Source organism: Colletotrichum acutatum, assembly GCF_030867785.1.
Source record: "Colletotrichum acutatum strain CBS 112980 chromosome Unknown BDZ83scaffold_23, whole genome shotgun sequence".
In the NCBI taxonomy this organism is placed as follows: domain Eukaryota; kingdom Fungi; phylum Ascomycota; class Sordariomycetes; order Glomerellales; family Glomerellaceae; genus Colletotrichum; species Colletotrichum acutatum.
Window position 1 is genome coordinate 97539 of NW_026849017.1, and position 17517 is coordinate 115055.

The following is a 17517-nucleotide window of genomic DNA, read 5'->3' on the forward strand; positions in this document are numbered from 1 at the left end:
TGAGTGACAATCAATTGAGTGCAGTCCACTCCGGGAGAGGCCCGGCAGCCCCGGCGAGGGCGACGTCTCACTTGAGCTGCTGATGCTATTTGAAATTTGCACAAATTGTTGAGAGATCCTAGACAAGCCGCAGTCAAGGTATTCAGGTTGATTGCAGCTACCTTAGGCATAAAGTGAGGTAGGTATTCTTGGAGTGCCGTCAGGGAGTAGAGTTTTCGTTTTCCTGGACCGGATACCAGCAGTTGTCATTGTCATGGATAGCGAGAGCGACTGCAACAACACGGGCGTTGATTGTCACCATGTCACTCTCTGGCGGAGCAAGGGACGGGCAGAAAAAAAGAAAGGAAGAAAAACATTGCGACGAGACCAGGGTCCAAATCTTCCTAGTGGCAGTGGAAAGGAACCTCAAGGAAAAAAACAATACGGTGGATTGGCTGGCTGAGGACCTGGAGACTGGAGTGGAAGTGTGGAATGGCAGTCGCAGTGGGAACCGTGCGGAAGTATCCCGGAAGTACCTTCAGTCTTGTGCCGACTGCACTTTCCTCGCCCAAAACTTAGACGGACGAGGGAAGGAACGGGACGAATATGGAGGAACTTCGGGATCCTTCCATTCTTTCTTGCCTCACCTCAGCTCAGCTCACCTCACCTCAGATGTCACTATGTACCATTCTTCAACCGGATCAAGAAAGCACCATACCGCCATCACCTCACTTGATGGCCAGACGCTTCGAGAAACTTGAACTACATTCGACGGTATAGCAATACCGTGTGCTGGTTTCAAGCTGCCGACAAAATACAGCATGTCGACACCACAGTCATGACTCGAGCCGGCCTCTCCACGACAACCCGAAGAAAAAGTGGGCGGTGACGCCGCCTCCTCTGGGCGCCGAGCCTCCAAATGGAGTTGGCGATCTCGCGAACTGGCTTGGCCAGCAACCTCGCGGCACAAAATCACGCCGCCAATGCTTGGAGCCTTGGGAGACCCAATCCAAGTCGCACAAACTCACCAAGAACTGTCAAAATGGCACCAAAAAGACACCGGTCAAGCTTTTGCCAACGGTTCGTCAAGAGACTCCAAGAAGGACAAGACTCTGTAGGATTGACACAAGTAATGGACCCTTACAGATATTCCATGGCAAATCGGTGCATACACCAGATCCGAAATCTGGGGTTTTCAACGACATGCGTTGCGAATGAGGGGTTAGGTACTGCAAGACGCATCGGTGGATTGATATCAAGTCAATCAACAAGCGACACCGTCCGTCGCCCAACCCGGCAGAAAGAGGCTCAAGTTTTCGACTCCGCCCAACGGCGCTTCATCTCATGTCAACCAAACCCTGTCTCTCCGTATGCAATTTTTTTCTGTGCGACAAAAGAGATTAATCGCCTCCCGGGGGGATTACGACACCACGCGGCCAGTCATGGCAACAAGTCGGTCACTTTGGGTACATCCTTGTTTTGAGCCGCTTGGCATACATGGGCCATTCACCGTCTGGAACCGAGCACCGCTGACACTATCCTCTGTACCCTCGTCATTGGGCTCCTTTGTTATCCTCTTGGAGTTTCGCCTCTCCTCTCAGTTGCCCCCAGCGCATCATGGCGCTGCAATGTGTGAGAAGCATGCGTGTCGCATTCCCATCGGCCCCGAGTGCCGGTCACCAAAACAATGGAAGATGCGGATTTCAGAATAAGCTGCCTTACACACAGAGAGAGAAGGATCTGGCCCGTCGCAGTGGAACGTGGCTCTGGGCAGCATGTCTCACACGACGTGCTCCCTAGTCCCTATCGTATCGCATCGCATCCGAGGGCGTGTGCGTGCTACTTGAAAAGCTGGGACAAGACTAGCCCGCAATCAGGCATGGTTCATCCGCAGGGCGTCTAGTGTAGATGAGCAGACATCAAGAACCTGAGCAACCTGATCAACCCTGCCAGACGAACCCAAATTTGAGGCGCGATATCGGTAGAGCCAGAGAGCCACCACTGAGGCAACCTTATTCCGCGGATTCGCATCCCCTACAAGCTGCTGTCTGTCTTTGAACTTTATAGACGTAGCAAGTCAAGTGCGGGCAGAATACAACCGGAAGACGGCACCGACACCGTTCGAGTGATGGATTGGCAAGGTTTTACGGCAAGCCGCAATAGAAGGACGACGACTATCCCGTCGGTACTTCTGAGGTACCAGAAAAAAGACACCCACGTAAGCAAACCCCCCAAGCCATGCCGCCATGCGCCTCCCACCGACGGCGGACAGCAGGAACCACTGGGAACGCAGCCCGGGGGAAAAAAGAGCAGTAAATGGTTCTTTCTCTCCCACTTGCGGCTTGCCTTCCAGGTACCTAGGTATCGCCCCCCAGGCTTGCCAGGCCCACGCCCCAGTGTGGTACCCCCCACCGTCTGGCGCTAAGCGGGGCCTGGCTTTTTTTCTTGCATGGATCATCCTCTGCTATCAGTACGCCAACATCTTGGCTGTCTTTTCCCTGCGACATACTTAGGTTCCATGAACCCCGAAGCTTTTCCTAGTTTCTGTCGCTCTTTTTGTTCATGTAAACCCTCGAGGTCTACCGATACTGACCCGAGACTTTGTCGACATTGTTCCCAGGACGTTCATTGTCGCGACATCTTCAACCAGAAGGCGCAATTCCGAACGAGGCGCACAAGAAGCCGACCAACGCGCACGAAGAGGCAACACCCTCTTGGTGACCTCATAGCTCCTGGGCTTCGTATCCGCTTCTCTCACTTTCCTCGACTCGAATCGACACCACCCGATCCTTTCCTTACCTTAGGCCCATCTCCCTCTTGGCACGCCGACTTTTTCCTCGAATGCATCGAGCTATCCTCGCTCTCGGGACGCAATCCATCGACTGGGGAGTTTCGCGCCCTTCGCCCGGCCCAGCTTACATTCCTTTTGCTGCTGGCGGTTGAGCGACCCCAAATAACACGGCTTGCGACGAATTCCTAGTATTTCACCAACGCCAATCGAACCAGCAACACACACACATATAGAGATACCCTCCCAATTCCGCCACCATGGCGTGGGATCACCTCTCAATCACGAAGCCGCACTTGGTGTACATCATCTTGGGCGGCTTCACCACACTTTTCATGCTGTGCTCTTCCATTATCAAGGAGAAGATGTACATTGGTGAAGCTACCGTTGCCACCATCTGCGGTATCATCTTCGGCCCCCACGCCGCCAATCTGATCGACCCGAAAAGTTGGGGAAATGTCGACTTGGTTACCATCGAGTTCTCCCGCATTGTTCTCGTCGTCCAATGTTTCGCCGTCGGTGTCGAATTGCCAAAGTTCTACATGGAGAAGCACTGGAGATCCGTTACTCTTCTATTGATCCCCGTCATGATGTTTGGCTGGCTCATTGTCAGTCTTTTCATCTGGTGGCTCATTGACCCATTGTCTTGGCTCGAGAGCTTGGTCATTGCCGCCTGTGTCACTGCCACCGATCCCGTCTTGGCTTCTTCCGTCGTCGGTAAGGGCAAGTTTGCCAAGCGAGTTCCCAAGCATTTGCGCGATCTTTTATCGGCAGAGTCCGGCTGCAACGACGGCATGGCCTTCCCTTTCGTCTATCTCGGAATCTACCTGATCCAGGAGCACATGGATGCCCGGAAAACGACTTTTCACTGGATTGTCTACACGATTCTCTATGAGTGCATCTTTGGCGCCATTTTCGGCTTCCTCGTTGGCTACATCGCACGTCACGGCATCAAGTTTGCAGAGGAGCGCGATCTGATTGATCGGGAGAGTTTCCTGGTCTTCTACTTCGTGCTCGCTTTGTTCTGTGCTGGTGCTGGTAGTCTGCTCGGTATGGACGATCTACTAGTCGGCTTCGCTGCCGGTGTAGGTTTCTCAAACGATGGTTGGTTCTCTTCAAAGACGGAAGAATCTCACGTGTCCAACGTTATCGATTTATTGATCAATCTGGCATATTTTGTCTTCCTGGGAACCATCATTCCCTGGGAGCAGTACAACAACGTCGCTGAGGGTATCACCCCCTGGCGCTTGGTTGTAATTGCCATTTTCGTCATCTTGTTCCGCCGCATTCCCGCCATGCTTATCTTGAAGCCATTCATACCGGACATCAAAACATGGCGTGAGGCGGTTTTCGCTGGTCACTTTGGCCCCATCGGCGTCGGTGCCATCTTTGTCGCCATTCTCGCTCGCGCTGAGTTGCAGTGGGAGACGCCCGTGCCGCTCTCCGACACCCCGCCCGAGGATATCGAACACAGAACACTCGTTGCGGTCATCTGGCCCATTGTGACATTCCTAGTCATTTCGTCCATCATTGTTCATGGCTCATCTGTCGCTGTCTTCACTCTTGGCAAGCGTATCAACACGTTGACAATCACCATGTCCTACACCACCGCCCCCGAAGACGGCCCTACCTGGATGAACCGCCTGCCGAGAATCTCGTCGCAGTCTCGATCGCAAGCCCGAACCATGTCCGACACCGAAGGAGAAGAGCTGAAGATGCCCGAGTTCCCGCCTGGCACCCTGCCCCCAGTGGGCTTCCCTGGCGCTTTCTTGAGACGTCAAAAGGACGAAGACGGAAACAAATCTCGCGCTCGGTCTACCTCAAGGAAACGCAGCAGCAAGAAGAACAAGTGGGACGATGGCATCGGACCCGGCGGACCTGTTTCCCAATCTGCCATTTTCCCCACTAAACGCGAACCGCTCCTCAACGAGAAGGATCCTCAATCACCCGACGCCGAGGGCACTACGACCCCTAGGCGCGATTCTGAAAGAGGTCGCGCGAGAGACCCGGAGAAGGACGACGATGAAATCACACCATCCCCCGATGAGGGATCTAGCCGAACGGAAACGCCACCCAAGATCTCCATCTACGAGGAAGGAGATAACTTGGTGGTTGAAAATGAGGATGGAGACGTGCTGACTGTTGAGCGCTCTGAAAGTAGAGCAGAGGCAGTTGCGGAAGCTGAAGCTCATCACCGCGTACCAGTCGAGACCGACATGTCGGCTATTGCGGCTGCTCATTCAAGGCAAGGCGAGAAGTTCAACTGGACCCTGGACTCGTTCAAAAAGAAGGTCGGGGACGTGTACACGTCAGAAGTGGAGAAGCGTAAGGAGAAGAGCAAGTCCGACAGACGGCATGAGCCAGCTCGAGCTTTCCAGTTCGGCAATACCGTGAGTTGCTCCAGATTGGTGATGGACGGAACGAGAAACTAACAAGTGCTTAGATTATTGTTGAAGACGAGGATGGAGAAGTTATCAAGACTTACGAGCTGCCGTCGTCAAAGGCTCCCAAGGAACCCGGAACAGGCCTTACCCAGCAAAGTCTTAAGTATCTTGGCATGGGAGGTCTTCTGAAGGCATCAGAGAAGCCTGCGGTTGAAAACGAAAACAACGGAGAGTCAAGCGCCGACGGCGCCGCGAAGACACCTGCCAAGTCAGGATGGCAGAAATACCTGGGCGGAGGTGTCGGTAACGCAAAGAACGCTGCAGAAGGTCAAAAGGAGGATGATCGACACATCAGATTTACGATTGGTGGAGTTGGCCAGCGCATGACTAAAGAGGACTTCATTCGTGAAGTTCAAAAGCTCGACGACAAGACCCGGCGACAGGTTGTGGACCAGTCCACTGCTTCTCAGCGCGTAAAGTCAATTGCAAAGGGAGATATCCCTTCTCCGGCTGACAGATACGCCAACATTCCGACCATCAAAATTGGAAGCGATTCCAACGAGAAACGCTCTGGCTCTTTCACGCCTCAGCGGGTGAACACAGCGCCAGCCTTGCCGCCGGCGCCGGCGCAACAAGCAGATGCTGAGGGTGATGAGGAGACGGCTGCTGAGAAGAAGCGCAGACTGGCAGTTCTGTCGAACCAGAGCGATGAGGATTTGGATAGCGGAGAGACGCCTGCCGAGAGACGCCGTAGAGAGGCTGCGCTCGGCTCAAATCAGGATGATGATTCGGATGACGAAGGTGGAGAGAGGGTTCCCCCGACGAGGAGAGGCATCCGATTTGCAGAGAGCACGGTGCCGAGGGGACGCAAGTAGACGAGAGGATGATGAGGACGGCATAGACTGCGAAAGAAGCATAGCATTGCATTGGGTGTGGTTATATGCATCATGACAGCGATACCTGCATGGGTTTTGACAGGCTCGGATGGAAACGAGCAAAAGAGACGTCTTACTAAACGGCCGAGGTTTGTGGTAATTGTATTGTCTATTCTGTGCACATATTTGAGGGGAATGAATAAGGCCTTTTTGTAGATTTCAATTTCATCTCTAAATGAATATTGCGTGCTTGACAAGTGAATGATGAGCGGGAAGCGACTAGAAGTGACAAGCACCGGGCTTGTGGATATTGGAGCGGTATCTGGTGACAAACGCTCAGCATCGCGGATACATCGGCTGATACTTCAGACCGGAAACTCTATGACACTTCTTTTTAGGAGACTGCGATGAACGCAATCCGACGTTTGGAAAGAGCCCGACAGCGCAAAATCCGAAGAGTAGACAGACGCTGATGTCATGTTCCCGGAATAAGGGCCGAAAACTTCCCTCGTCTCGGGGGCCGTGGTCGTCTGCCGATGTGGGGCGGAGGCGCAGCCGGGGGTGGCGGGGTTGGTGGGGCTCCGAGACGGTCGCTCTATGGTGGGGGGTGGGGGAGAGGGGGAGAGCTCTCGGTATCTAAGTCTGTGGTTTTGTCGTGACTGGTTTCTGGATAGCACTGAACATCAAATAGCTCGGGGTCGCCCTCATTGAATTCGGCTGCAACCCGTTTCATTAGGCCATTGGAGCTCCCGGCATCGAAAGCGCAGAGGTTGGAGGGAGTGTATAATATGCTGGCTAGGGGTAAGCTCGTTAGGTTTACTCGCTTCTAATTGTCGTGAAATACTATTGGGACGAATACGTGACGAACTAAAGAGATTGAGAACTAGTCCGTAGTAGTTCACTACCTTCAGCATTATTAAGAATTTCTACTAAGACAAATACGTAACGAACGAAGGAGTAGGAGAAAGAGAAGGAGTAGGAGAAAGAGAACGAAAAAGAAAAATAAGATGAGAATTAAAACAAGAACTAAAAACAGAACGAGAACTGGTTTATTATGTCTTACTTCACTACTCCTAATCGCTGTGAATTACTATTAGAACGCATACGTGGCGAACGAACGAGGATAAGAATCGGCCTATAGTTTATGCGGCTTTAGACCTTTGTTGGTCTGTTCTTGCTTTCCCTAAGCGGGCGATGTGAGATTAGTGAGATGTGATCCTCTGTGAATTCCTACAAAGAAGGACACCCCGCATGACAATCTTCACCGCATCCCTTGGAATGGTCTGTCCTCTTGGTTTAGCTATTTGCTGCGGTTTGATTCGAGCCGTATATAGAGGTATGATAATGCTAGAAGTCATTGGCGTTGCTCGTTCTTCCAAGCCTGCCACATGCCTTAGAACCTTTCTGTCCATGGTCGAAAGGGGTACTTTCTAATTCCTCAAGCCTTCCGCCTGACCAGCGGGCAAACTGCATACGCTATGGAACTGACCTCGATTCTAAGGGACAACGGTTCTATTTCTCATTTATGAGAAGGTCAAAAATAAAGTCAGAATGCAGCTTAGCACATGTGTTGAGACCTGCAAGAATTTTAAGTTGGTCGTCATATCTCGACTTATGATAGCTAGCATGTTATCCTTGAGCCGAAACCACAGACTTCGCCAGCATCTGGTACAATCTTGGAATAGATATCCGATTGCTTCAATGCCAATGTATTCGGCACTGGTCGCGGAGCCTTGCTCCCAAACAATATCAGCATATGACTAGCTATGAGTTTGCGAACACTTTCCAAACTTGGGCCTCTGACAGCGCATCCAACACCTTGACGATACGGCAAACCAAAACAGTCTCAGGTCGACGTGACACCAGCAAACCAACTTCGGGGCTCCCAGTGAGAACGACTCATCAGTCTGCTGGGAAGTCTTCTAATCACCAGAAGCTTGATTGTAGAGCAACGTTGATTCATGGGAGTCCTCTTTGGTTGTGAATCATTGGCTGTTGGCGTCCTCAGATATCGTGATATAAAAAAGGAGCTTTGAACCTACCTATGCAATAATAAGCCCTCTGTACGTCAAGCACTACAGTCCTGGCTTATTTCAGCCATACTAAACGAAGCCAAATCCTCTACTTGCCTCTATCAAATCAGCCAAGCCAATCAAAGATGTACACTCACCGCCGTAACCGTCACCCTCGACTCTCGTCTCCAGCCCGTACCTGTTTCCCACCATCGCAGGACCTACCCTTCTTTGACGACATGCCGCGTCCTCAGAACTCTCACTACGAGGAACCACAGGCACTCGAGCATCCTCGGCGCGACTACCTCGGTTATGCATCGCCGAGATATGACAGGGACAACAATGATGACGACCACAGTCACAGCACGCAGTCATACATCCACTGGCCTCCAGGTCCGTCGTACTGGGAGACCGCACAACGCGCCCGTCTCCCAGCCCATTATCTACCCTCTCCATGGAGAGACACCCACAGGGCCAGACTGCGCCATGAGAGGGAAGAAAGAACAGAGACGCAATTCGAAGTCCTCCCTAGCGTCGAGAACAACGACCATTACTCTCCAATCTCCACGGACCCCCAGTGGGCAAGTGACTCGTCCTGGACGTCCCTACCGACTCCCGCATCCGAAACATTCACCTCACGATCCCCATCCTTCAGCGACGACGATTCCATCTCGGACCTCCATCACCGCCGCCACCGCCGGAATCAAGTTCCCGATTACGTCCGCTCAACACCCGGATCATCCCCCCTTACCTTCCCATCCCTATCCTCATATTCAGAAGACATCAACGACCGCAGCGCAACAGTCCGGCCCCCAACGCCACCCCGACGCCGGCAGCAAGCCCCATCCCCATCGCCACCTCCACCCTCCGTACACGCTCATCTACCGACCTTGCCGTTCCGCCTCAGTCGTCAGGCGGGTAACCCGCACCTTCGGGCTGGGGTTCTCGCCCCTCCTGCTTTGCAGGCGTCGCGAGTTGACACGTGCAATTTTCCCTGGCAGCCTCAGCGATGCCGCTGTGGGGAGTGTTTCTGTGAGAATCATTTGGATCGGAATGGTCGGATCGTGGTGGTTGATGGGGGGAGGTTTTGTGCGTTTTGTCGCGAGAACCATTGCTGGTATTAAGGTGAATGGCGAAGAGGGCCGTTATCATGTGCTCGATATGTAGTTACTATAGACTGCAGAGTGATGTGGTTTAGGAGTGGAAGAAATTTGGGTTGATTGTAGTTTAGGAGGGTGGTGTTGAATGAGGAGGTGAAGCGGGTTTTCTACCCACGTTTAGGGGAACCGCCAAAAGTCATACCGTTTCAACTTATTTAAGTCACGTTCCCTTGTACAATCTTCTCTCGCAGTTATATTAACCTATGGCAAGTTAGTACACGATGGCGTTGTCAGTCATCAGCAACGCAATGCTCAGCGAACGGGGTGGTCGACCTTAAGTTATTTCACCTTTTAACACACGTTTCTACATCATTGGCGTTTGATTAATCACTATAGAATTGCGGCGGTGGTATCGTGAAATTATTTCAATATTAAGGCATATTATACAATGCCGTCGCCTTTCCTATTACCGCCCGCTGAGAACGTAGATCGCATGCTCTCTCGATAGCTCTTACTCCTCGTTGCTTTTGGTCTCTCAACTCCATTCACCTCGACCGTAAAGTATGCGTCTCGGCCCTCAATATTGCTGTCTGTACTCGATGTATCTCTCTCACTAGCCCTTTTCGATTCCTTGATATGTATCTCCACATTCTTGCTGATGCCTCCCGGCAAAGGCGGTGACTTATTCAGGTGCTCCTCGCTCCCTGACATTGTAATTTTCGTAATCGGATACTGCGTGTAAGGCGGCCGGTTCTTCTTCTTATTACTGCTGCTGCCTTCCGTCACACTTCCAAGCATGATGCTCCCGGGCGCCGGTAGGTCGGAACGGTTAGGCTTGTCGTACTTGTTGTTGGTACCGCCTCGTGATAGAGTACTCGAGATGGAACCGAAGATGGGCGTAAGCCAGCGTCTAAGTAGGGGGAAGATCATCGGGATGTTGGTGGTAACGATTGCGACAAAGGTCTCCCGGACGGCCCACGAACCTGCCTGTTGCGCGCCTGTGACGGGGTTCTGCGATGCGCACAAGTCAGCTATCGAGGCTTGGAAATACAACAAAAGGATCGGCCTACCGTGATAATGAGCACGCAGCGTAGGATACCGGCCATAGTTACAAAGATACCTCCTGAAAACAGTACAATAAGGCCAAGTTTCTGTCTCAGGGGTAGTCTGGCGCTCCACAGCATCGGTATCGGTATGCTTAGCAGGTAGAAATCCGTGATGACATTGAGACAGACGGTGACGATGATGTTGACCTTTGAAATGGCCGGCTGGCAAAAGTCTGGCTACCCTTTAGTCACTGACATCAGAGAGAGTTATGCGGTACTCACTGCCAGGGTCTGGGTAGATTTGCCAGTTCTTCCGCATCGGAAAGCAGCTAAAGATGATGGAAAAGAACACTGCCAGCCATGTTGTCGCGATCAGAACGAACCCCGCAATGATTCGCTTGCGAAAGTTATGCAATCCCTCCTGAGTGACTTGTCAGCTTGGAAGCGAATAATTGGTTTTTTTGAGCTCCCCGTACTGTTAGGCGCACGTAAAATGTGCACATTGCAGCCTTTGCAGGCCAGAGGACGAGACAGCTGTAAGTAATCCATCCCGCGATTTGTGTCTTCGATCCGTTGACCCTGTGAATCTGATGTTAGACCTTGCCCTCAAAACGACACATAGTTCATCGCCCTACCTAGTCGAATATTCTTCGCTGTTTGGATCCAGGTTTCTCCGCTCCTCGTCCGTCATGCCATTATTGGCGAGTCCCTTCCAATGCGCTCCGACGCTGTACGCTAAAGCAGTTTCGGCTGAGTACGTGAACTGTGCAATCTCATTAGTGTCTCGATACTAATACCAGTTACCAGCTGTCGGGAGACTCACGATGATAAGCAGCATGAGGTAGTCATCTGCCTGCAGACGCTTAAAGCCAACAGCGACGATTCGCGCATAGGTCCTCAAGAAGATGACGGCGATGGCCACGCCAAGAAGCGCGAAAGCTTCTGTCGAGAATTCGGACATATCGTTGGGATCATGTCAACTGGGTACCCCGCGTGGTACAGGAAGACGACGAGTTTAATGGCATGGAGTAGAGAAGAAGGGGAAACGTCGTCTTCAAGAGTAGTGCCAAGTGGAGTACTCCGTAGAGTAGGCAAGGTATATAGCAGTGAAACCCAGATAAGACTCTTGGGGAATAGGTCGTCGAGGGGCCCTGCTTTTCAGCTCTGCAGATCGCAGCTGCTGCAGAACAAACCTAGCAAGGGCAAATGGCCGGGGTCCCGGAAATGGACAGGAGACGTACGTACTTCGATACTTATGTCGCATTCCCCAGTCACCGCGGAGACTTTAACTTGGACACAAGCGGCGTGGGCGGCTCGTGGGAAGTGCTGAGAAAGGATGTGCTTACGTGCATATCCGTTCCCTTCACTGAAACATAAACCACATGCCCTAGCAAACCCAAAAATACGTGCGAATACCTAGTGGGTGATTTGGTTACACACGGCCGACGGGACCGGTGATGATGATGAAGATGATGATTGGGACGAAGAAGCACGAGGAGTTCGGACGATAAGAAGCCCGGGCCAGCGACTTGGACTCCCCGGCCAATTTCAAAGGTGCTTTCTGCGCTGGTCAATTGTCTGCTGTACGGATACATATTTGTACGGAGTACATAGGTAATCAATCAGATGTCAGGCAAAGAGGCTGAGACAGCTTGTGGACTATTCCACATTACGATAAGTTGCCGAAATGGGCTTGCCGCTATGTTCAGGAGAAGCACTAACGGCGGTTGTAAGTCCCGCTCGCCGCTCGCGTGGTGAAGCATCCCCTTCTACGGGTACGGACATGTCATCTTGATGGCATTTGATCGAAAACTAGCAGACTTCTGGCCGACATCGATGCGGCTCTTCGAAAGTCCAAAATACAGATATGGTCAAGCGTCGGCCTCTTTCCCCAGAATGATGCCCAATACGACCAACCCCAATGCTAATGCACGCAGACAATGTCGGCAGATCATTAGCTCAGGGTGATGGCAAGGCAAACACAACCATCTTGAAAGCACATCCATGGGTACTGCTGCAGCGCTGGAGCTATCCTGCGCAACCCTCGTCTTGAAATTAGGCTTTGACTTGTCTGTGTATCCTCAGTTGATTGCCCCTTCCCCTATTCGAGGCCTAAATGCAAGTAATATTTTCGTGGTGTTTTGCTAGATATCTTGACATGAGTCTTGCGTTCTAGAAGAATGGCATCTTCACCATGTCTGACATTACGGAAGTTCCGAACATCAACTAACAGCCCTGTCGAATTGTTAGTCTGTCGTTGGCTAAAAGTGTTATGGGCCAGGGGCACGGCCTTGACTCGCGAGGGTTACATGGCCGTGGGCCAATACATGGGGTCAAAAAGCGCGGCGCCGGAGATAGCACCCTTGCGAGCCGTGTCAACGACTGTGGATATCTCCAGAATGACGAGTGGTACCTGCGTTGAAGAAATCTCCAATCCAAGAGCGACAGTCGGACAGAGAGGCTTTAGTGGCCTTGATTGTATCCCGAAGATTGATGAGCTGTTGCACTTTACCGTCCGATAGGTTCAACCGTCTTGAGGTTGTTAAACTACGTACCGCCGTGACGGTGCCGCCACTGGTTCATCCTGGATAAACATTGTTTCGGCACAAGCTCTGACTTCAGCAAACTTCACCGTCTTACGGTCAAAGAGCATCTTGCATATTATCTATATACTCGTCATGACCGCAAACCTCCCAAACCGACGCAATTCAATCTGCAATAGACAGTCTCCTTGCCAAATTGTCAGTGTCGCGCAACCGGCGTATCAGACGTGACAGGCAGTCCTCCTCCGCCCCGAGTCCACCACGAGTCAACGACCCTGCTACCATCCCATCTAGTCGGGTGGGTCTTTATCTTTGTGCTAACAGTAAACTTGTCATCCGGGGAACGCCTCCGGCTGTGTCTAGACGTCAGGGCATCCTTGACAGCGCCTGAGCGCAGCTCCCATCAAGACCCCTCAAAGGTACGGGGTTCTTCGAGGCTTGAGCCTTGATCACTATTTGTGCCACTATTCTGTCAGCTAGCAGGATGCTCATACTCAGACAATGCTGCTCCGCTGCAAGCAGCCGGCCGGCAAATTGATGGACAACTTCTTCAAGAATTGATAGATGCCTTGGGGAATGGAAACAGCAAGGGGGGCATGCAGAATTCCCTGCCATTGACGAATCAGCACTCAATGTTGCCCATTCGGATATGGTACCCAAATCCACGAAGGATGCAGATGCCAGAAGACCAACCAACGCCAGATCAATCATCAATGCAGCTAGCCAAGAAAGACCCAATATTCCCATATTCGTCTGCAGGCCAGGGTTTTTGACAGAATTATAGTGCTTATTCGCAATTCAGGATGAGAGAGAGGCAGGCCCAACCCTTTTCCCGCACCGGTGGGATCTTCGCCTCGAAACAAACGCCTCGAAAAATATTTGTTCAATTGTCTCAGAAGCATCGACCTCGGGGGCCCGGAACCGCTCCCGCTCTACACAATGGAGACTCTCGATTTCGTCGTAATCGGAGCCGGTGAGTAACATCCCCCCAAATAACTACCGAAGGTCACAATCTGAAGCCGTGTCTGTAGGATGGTACGGTCTAGCGGCGGCCAAGACTCACCACCAGCTCCATCCCCGAAACTCGCTGGCACTCTTCGAGCAAGCCTCGACCGCCGGCGGAGTATGGGCCGAGCACCGTCTCTACCCGGGGCTGAAGAGCAACAATATGCTCGGGACCTACGAGTACCCCGACTTTCCCATGGACCCCGAGACCTTCGGGATCTTGCCCGGAGATCACATTCCAGGGCAGGTCCTGCATGACTATCTGACAAAATACGCCGAGACCTTTGGCATATTTGACAAGATTCGCTTCCAGCACAAGCTTCTCTCGGCAGAACATCGAGAGAGCGGCGGCTGGATCCTGACGCTTGTGAACGGCAAGGACGGCGGCGAGGTTCAGGCCCTCGCAAAGAAGCTGGTTGTTGCAACTGGCCTCACTTCAGAAGCCTTCCTTCCCGACTTCAAAGGCCAAGAGACGTTTAGTGCCCCCATTTTTCATGGCAAAGACTTCCTTCAGCATGCAGACACTCTGGAATCAGCAAAGTCCGTGACGGTATTTGGCGGTACCAAATCAGCGTGGGATCTCGTATATGCCTACGCGATTAAGGGCATCACGGTGAACTGGGTGATCAGAGGTATCTCGAGATGATCACATTACAATCATCGCACCAATGCTGACGGAGCGTAGAATCCGGGCATGGTCCAGTATGGATGGCTCCCCCCTACGTCACGCCCTTGAAGAAGTGGCTCGAGAAGCTCGTTCATACTCGCGCCCTCACATGGTTCAGTCCCTGTTCATGGGGCGATGCCGACGGATACGTTAAGACGAGGAACTTCTACCACGGCACGGCCATCGGACGCGGCATCACCAACAACTTCTGGAGCGTCCTCGGCAACGACGTCATCACCCTGAACAAATTCGATTCGGACCCGGAGCTGAAGAAGCTGAAGCCGTGGAGCGAGGCCATGTTCACGGCCTCCAGCTTCTCTATCCTCAACTACGAGACGGATTTTTTTGATCTCATCCGTAACGGAACGGTAAAGGTGCACGTTGCCGACCTCGTGGAGCTGTCGCCAGGCACCGTTCACCTCTCCGATGGCTCTTCCCTAGTTTCAGACGCTCTCTGTTGCGCAACCGGGTGGAAGCAATTCCAACCTATACAATTCCTGCCCGAAGGCATCGACAAGGAACTCGGTCTCCCACACAAGCCTTCTGCGGAGAGCTTTCCACCAGCCGCGATGATCGAGACTATCGACAAGGAGATTCTCGAGAAATGGCCGCGTCTCAAGGATCAGCCTATCCAGAATAAGAAGCTGAAGCCACTGGTCGAGAATGAAGGCATCTCGACAAAAGAGGCCGTCAACCCATATACGCACCTCACACCGTACGTGCTCCATCGCTTCGTGGTACCGCCGTCGGCCAGGCTGCTGGCGCACCGCGACATTGCGTTCGCGGGCGTGTTGATGAACTTCACGGTGGCGATGATCTCCCACGTGCAATCACTATGGATCGACGCCTATTTCCATGACCAGGTGCCCTCGGTAACCGAGGCCACAACAAGTGCTGAGACGATTGAAAAGCTGCGGTACGAGACTGCGCTTCACAGTCGGTTCTGCAAATGGAGGTACCCCGCCGGGCACGGGGACAAGTTCCCAGACTTTGTTTTTGATGCTGTGCCGTATATCGACCAGTTGGTGGGCGATTTGGGGTTGAAGGTGTACAGGAAGAATGGTATGATTGCGGAGGCGTCTGAACCATACGGCCCGCAGGATTACAAGAATCTCCTCAACGAATGGGAAGAGAAGCTGGCAGGTGGTCGATGAACCATGCATCACGCTCTAAATCTATAATACAAAATGGTAATGCTTGATGTCTACTTTGACTTCACTCTCGGATCTAAGTGCCGTTGAGGCTAGCCAATCCGGGCAAGATTAGGCAGCAGCCTCACCGCCCTCCAAATGCCCATAAGATATGCTGCAGTCCAATGCCTCACCGGATTGATCCTCCAGCATCAACTCAGGGAGACTAATACTCTGGCAATCTTTCGCAGTTGGTGCATATCATTATTGAACCCTCTCTCCCGCGTTGTGAGAATGGAGGGAACACGGAGACCCGCAGTCTCAACCAGGAGAACGAGACAAACAGCGAGATTGGACGAAGCAGCGGTCGCCTCCTCAGGACCATCTCAAACCACAAATAATGATCCGCACTCTGTTATCATAGAACCTGAATACAGTAGTACAGGCATGATGGTGGAAGGCCTGCACATTCTTCCAGAAGTTCTCCATGTCGGCCTCAAACTCAAACACTTGAGGAAGAAAAGCATCCAGCTGCTCTTGAAGAAGCGTCAACTATTGGTGGAGACACCACTCGATGTCCCAGAAGACATGGAAAAAAAAGGTCTAGCCTCCTCAGTCATGGCAACCTTGGTCTTTGCCCAGGAGGAAGCAGGCACAGCGGTCTGCATCTCACCCAAGGGCATTCTTCTCACTTGCTCCCACTGCATCGCCGAGACCATAGACGACTTTGACGGTTCCAAAAGCCACTGGCTTCTCTTCGCTTCAGGCCAAGTAGTCGAAGCCAGAGCTCTAGCATGGGACGGCAGAAGAGACCTGGCCCTATTGAAAGTTACCTCAGCCCAACAACCTCCTCCGCCTTCAGGACCGACATCATCACCACCGCACCCAGGGGGTTCCCCTTCGTAACTGTCTCCTCCGTACCGCCCGCCTCAAAGACCCGAATTATCTGCGTCGGCCATCCAGGAAGCGAGGACTTCGAGGCGGCTGTCCCGGGAACAAAGACGGACTACGACGTTCTTCACCTCAGCACCGGCACGTTCAGGGGTTGCGCCGAGGGCCAGGACCCGCAGGACAACTCGGATATCGGGGCGCTGATGCATTCATGCTGGACGTACTGGGGTCATAGCGGCGCGCCGCTGGTGGACAGGAAGACGGGGACGCTCGTTGGGCTTCATTCATCATGGGATGATGAGACGGGGATGCGGAGGGGAGTTGCGTGGGAGGCTATATCTGGGTTTCTGGAGGAGAATAAGCGTTATTTGTGATATTTGGGTGTCAAGTCTTCTCAGTGTGTAGATACCTCTCTTCCCCCGGGTTTTGGTGTAAGGTACTTTTACACAGACACATCATATATTGTCTAGAGGCTCTGGTCTGCATACAAAATATGGCAAGAGGGTAAAGGTAGGAAGGTCGTTCTGGCCTCTTTACTTTATAGTGTACCTGTCGTCCTTTCCGACTCTTACTTCCATGATTGATTCCTTCCTCATCCGAAGTGTTCTTTCTTCCATCGCAGACAAATTCTACCCTCACAATTGAGTACCCAAAACATCTGAAACCTCTATACTCCTACACCTAGATCTTGTGCTTTCCATGATCACCAACACAAACCCACGCTCACATAAGTCGCCTATCGATTGCATGCGAGGCTTCTAGCTTCAACAAACCCACATCATATGCTCGAATACTCTGCTCAAACACTAACAATCGAATCCCTCTCCTCTTGTGTTTGCTCAAAGAACCAGGGTTCTTCTCATCAAAAACTGTTAGGAATCGTGCTAGTCCTCCTGTTCAATCACTACGATTTTAACAAATATTTCTAGACAAAAACCTTGGTTCCAACGCATTCATTGTACGTTACCCTTGTCTGCGCTTCCTGTTCAGACCTTCAATACCACCAGCCAGCATCGTCTCCGCGCTCACGATACCCACGATACTCACGATTTCAAAGTTGAACCTCAGGTTCCTCCCACCTTTCACTTCTCGAATTA

At 52.1% G+C, this 17517-nt stretch overlaps 7 protein-coding genes across 7 annotated transcripts; 6 read left to right on the plus strand and 1 right to left on the minus strand.

Moving 5' to 3' along the window:
- Window positions 1-3027: 3027 nt before the first annotated feature.
- Window positions 3028-6261, plus strand: BDZ83DRAFT_649426 (sodium/hydrogen antiporter; the record flags this gene model as incomplete). The annotated part of the gene is made up of 4 exons (XM_060510273.1): window positions 3028-5157; window positions 5211-5952; window positions 6106-6175; window positions 6243-6261. 4 exons carry the CDS (start codon window positions 3028-3030, stop codon window positions 6259-6261), a joined length of 2961 nt encoding a protein of 986 aa, XP_060367606.1.
- Window positions 6262-7263: 1002 nt separating this feature from the next.
- On the plus strand, window positions 7264-7949 carry BDZ83DRAFT_612187 (uncharacterized protein). Its single transcript, XM_060507704.1, has 2 exons — window positions 7264-7362; window positions 7528-7949. The coding sequence occupies exons 1-2, from the start codon at window positions 7278-7280 to the stop codon at window positions 7788-7790; spliced, it is 348 nt and encodes a 115-aa protein (XP_060367607.1). The 5' UTR covers window positions 7264-7277; the 3' UTR covers window positions 7791-7949.
- A 235-nt stretch (window positions 7950-8184) lies between these two features.
- On the plus strand, window positions 8185-9258 carry BDZ83DRAFT_649427 (uncharacterized protein; the record flags this gene model as incomplete). Its single annotated transcript, XM_060510274.1, has 2 exons — window positions 8185-8956; window positions 9215-9258. The coding sequence occupies 2 exons, from the start codon at window positions 8185-8187 to the stop codon at window positions 9256-9258; spliced, it is 816 nt and encodes a 271-aa protein (XP_060367608.1).
- A 281-nt stretch (window positions 9259-9539) lies between these two features.
- BDZ83DRAFT_194828 (uncharacterized protein) lies at window positions 9540-11300 on the minus strand. The gene is made up of 6 exons (XM_060501619.1): window positions 11008-11300; window positions 10820-10947; window positions 10661-10763; window positions 10467-10605; window positions 10209-10417; window positions 9540-10149 (listed from the first exon to the last, which is right to left on the minus strand). Exons 1-6 carry the CDS (start codon window positions 11143-11145, stop codon window positions 9580-9582), a joined length of 1287 nt encoding a protein of 428 aa, XP_060367609.1. The 5' UTR covers window positions 11146-11300; the 3' UTR covers window positions 9540-9579.
- Window positions 11301-12188: 888 nt separating this feature from the next.
- Window positions 12189-12706, plus strand: BDZ83DRAFT_649429 (uncharacterized protein; the record flags this gene model as incomplete). The annotated part of the gene is made up of 2 exons (XM_060510275.1): window positions 12189-12306; window positions 12435-12706. 2 exons carry the CDS (start codon window positions 12189-12191, stop codon window positions 12704-12706), a joined length of 390 nt encoding a protein of 129 aa, XP_060367610.1.
- A 972-nt stretch (window positions 12707-13678) lies between these two features.
- On the plus strand, window positions 13679-15762 carry BDZ83DRAFT_612193 (uncharacterized protein). Its single transcript, XM_060507705.1, has 2 exons — window positions 13679-14364; window positions 14418-15762. Exons 1-2 carry the CDS (start codon window positions 13896-13898, stop codon window positions 15551-15553), a joined length of 1605 nt encoding a protein of 534 aa, XP_060367611.1. The 5' UTR covers window positions 13679-13895; the 3' UTR covers window positions 15554-15762.
- BDZ83DRAFT_612197 (trypsin-like cysteine/serine peptidase domain-containing protein) lies at window positions 15740-17269 on the plus strand. The gene is made up of 2 exons (XM_060507706.1): window positions 15740-16421; window positions 16493-17269. Exons 1-2 carry the CDS (start codon window positions 15824-15826, stop codon window positions 16792-16794), a joined length of 900 nt encoding a protein of 299 aa, XP_060367612.1. The 5' UTR covers window positions 15740-15823; the 3' UTR covers window positions 16795-17269.
- The last annotated feature ends 248 nt before the right edge of the window (window positions 17270-17517 follow it).

Excerpts from the sequence above, each read along its gene's own strand:
- BDZ83DRAFT_612187 (XM_060507704.1), top strand. The coding sequence starts at position 7,278 with ATGACAATCTTCACCGCATCCCTTGGAATGGTCTGTCCTCTTGGTTTA. Across the intron at positions 7,363-7,527 it reads GATTCGAGCCGTATATAGAG|GGACAACGGTTCTATTTCTC; the intron begins GTATGATAATGC and ends CTCGATTCTAAG.
- BDZ83DRAFT_194828 (XM_060501619.1), bottom strand. The coding sequence starts at position 11,145 with ATGTCCGAATTCTCGACAGAAGCTTTCGCGCTTCTTGGCGTGGCCATC. Across the intron at positions 10,764-10,819 it reads AGCGAAGAATATTCGACTAG|GGTCAACGGATCGAAGACAC; the intron begins GTAGGGCGATGA and ends TCAGATTCACAG. Across the intron at positions 10,418-10,466 it reads AATCTACCCAGACCCTGGCA|ACTTTTGCCAGCCGGCCATT; the intron begins GTGAGTACCGCA and ends AAGGGTAGCCAG.
- BDZ83DRAFT_612193 (XM_060507705.1), top strand. The coding sequence starts at position 13,896 with ATGCTCGGGACCTACGAGTACCCCGACTTTCCCATGGACCCCGAGACC. Across the intron at positions 14,365-14,417 it reads GGTGAACTGGGTGATCAGAG|AATCCGGGCATGGTCCAGTA; the intron begins GTATCTCGAGAT and ends GACGGAGCGTAG.
- BDZ83DRAFT_612197 (XM_060507706.1), top strand. The coding sequence starts at position 15,824 with ATGGAGGGAACACGGAGACCCGCAGTCTCAACCAGGAGAACGAGACAA. Across the intron at positions 16,422-16,492 it reads ATCACCACCGCACCCAGGGG|GAAGCGAGGACTTCGAGGCG; the intron begins GTTCCCCTTCGT and ends TCGGCCATCCAG.